Raw genomic sequence first — 2236 nt, 5'->3', positions numbered from 1 at the left:
AGGTCAAGACCCTTTTATTGTTGATTTTTCATTCATGGAAGTTATAATTGGTTATGACTAGGTGACCGCTAAGGAATCAAAAGATCGATCGTTCTCAAGGGTCGTTCTTTTACTTTTTCTTGCTCGAACCAGAGGTAAGAAAACTGCACCCCATATATGACATGCATGGTTATTATTGAGGCATGTTGAGTGTTTAAATGTGGACATTGATTGCATATCAAATGCTTAGAAAATCTTGCTCACTTGTGCATGGCACTGACTAATTAGTCAGAATTGGCAATGGTGTCAGTATTAACTGTGAAGCTGCGACTCACTAGTCAAGTTCGGCAGTGGTACTGAGCACTGGTCATATGGTATTGGCTGAAGAGTCAAGAACGAACTTAGCATGTTTAACGCAAGCCGAAAAGATTAGATCTAATCGACATCTGCATTGAATGACTCATCATGAGCATTAATGTCGGACTGACCTCAAGTTCGATGAAAACTAAAAGCGCTTGTCTAGCTTATGGCTAGTCACTTAGAGCCAGGGCCAGAAGGCCCAGGTGACTGCATCGTCACATGGCTATGGGTGCTGAGCCCCGTAGTGACTTACTCATTAGTCACTCATCTATTTAAGCTAGTGACTTACTCATCAGTCACTCATCTGGTTTACGCTAGTGACTTACTCATCAGTCACTCATCTGGTTTACGCTAGTGACTTACTCATCAGTCACTCATCTGATTAGGGCTATAAGCCCCATCATGGTTAAACAAAACCTTAAAGTTTTATTCACTCATTTGTTCATGGCTATAAGCTATGTATGATTATCATGATCATCATTTGATATTATATACATGCATGATCATCATTTTATATTATATACATGCAGTAATGAGTTTTCTTGCTGAGCCTTGGCTCATAGGTGCTATGTGGTGCAGGTAAAGGGAAAGAAAAGCTCGCCCAACCTTGAGTGGAGAGCTTAGGTAGTGATGTGTACATATGTAGCCGTTTGACCACCACGGCCAATTAGTTCTCGGAGGAACTAGGGGGTTAACCCTATTTTTGCCGCTTAGGTCGGCGGGTTGTAATTTTACACTGTAATGACCATTTTGTATTGTAAATAACTTGTAAACGCTTTTATGGGCCCATGAACAGTTTTATGTTTTAAATAAAATATATCATTTCCTTTTGATTGGTTTTCACGTTAGCCTGTTAATAGCACCTAGATGAAGCACGGTTCAAAGCTCACAGTAACGGTCTTGGAGTAACCAGGGCGTTACAATAATAATCGAAATCATGGGTATAGCTCATAACGTTTGAAATAATTAGATTTCGCGACTTTGATCGAATGGGAAGGTTATTAATAGTAGTTTTAGACTATTATTAATTGAGATGTTTTCTCTATTTAACTAAGTGAAATTGTGATTTTCGCCTACCGAGACTCATGTAATCATGGCTAGTTAAAATACCTTAGAAATAGTAGATATGTGTTTTTTAGTATTTTACATATCTATGCATATTTTATATGTTTGAGCTATTTATGAATGTTTATGTGATTAAATATTTGTTAAACAAGGCATTGCTTTCTACTAATTGATAATTGTAGCTCTATGTCAATCCCATTATCTCCCCTCTTTCCAAGGAACTTCTCATTGAAGAGAATTTTCCCAAATGGAATTCAAACATCAACATTGTGTTGATCGGCAACAACTCTAAGTTTGTTATGACTGAAGTTTTCCCTGACGTCCCTGGTGATTTATCTTCAAAAGAATCAAGGGAGAAGTATGAGCGTTGGCTCCCTGCCAACAACAAGGTCAAGGCATACATGCTAGCTAGCATGTCGGACATGCTAAGGACGAAGCTAGAGGATCTCCAAACTGCCTATGAAATCATGGAGCAGCTTCAGGAAATATTCGGACACAAATCTAGACAAGCTCGTTTTGAGGCAACGAAGAAGTATGCTAATGCCAGGATGGCGCCTGGAATGCATGTTTGTAATCACTTCATCAAGATGACAAACTACTTTTAGGAGGCAGAATTGCACGAAGCCACCATAGACGAGAAAACTTAAGTGGATCTTATTCTCAATAGTCTTGCTCCCAGTTTTCTTCCATTTACCACCAACTACTTACTAAACAAATTGAAGTACGGAATGACTCAACTCATGAACGAGCTTCAAATGTTTGAAGGTATCAATAGTGGACCAAGTAAGGGACATGACAAGAAGCCTAGAGGTGCTGTAAAATCTGCTTGGGC

At 39.0% G+C, this 2236-nt stretch overlaps 1 protein-coding gene across 1 annotated transcript; it reads left to right on the top strand.

Annotated features, from left to right (window-relative positions):
• The first annotated feature begins 1276 nt into the window (after positions 1-1276).
• Positions 1277-2009, top strand: LOC133791664 (uncharacterized). Its single transcript, XM_062229583.1, has 2 exons — positions 1277-1294; positions 1587-2009. The coding sequence occupies exons 1-2, from the start codon at positions 1277-1279 to the stop codon at positions 2007-2009; spliced, it is 441 nt and encodes a 146-aa protein (XP_062085567.1).
• The last annotated feature ends 227 nt before the right edge of the window (positions 2010-2236 follow it).

Source organism: Humulus lupulus, chromosome 7 (genome assembly GCF_963169125.1).
Source record: "Humulus lupulus chromosome 7, drHumLupu1.1, whole genome shotgun sequence".
In the NCBI taxonomy this organism is placed as follows: Eukaryota; Viridiplantae; Streptophyta; class Magnoliopsida; order Rosales; family Cannabaceae; genus Humulus; species Humulus lupulus.
The sequence above is the reverse complement of the archived record's forward strand: the minus strand, read 5'-3'. Positions and strand labels throughout refer to the sequence as shown.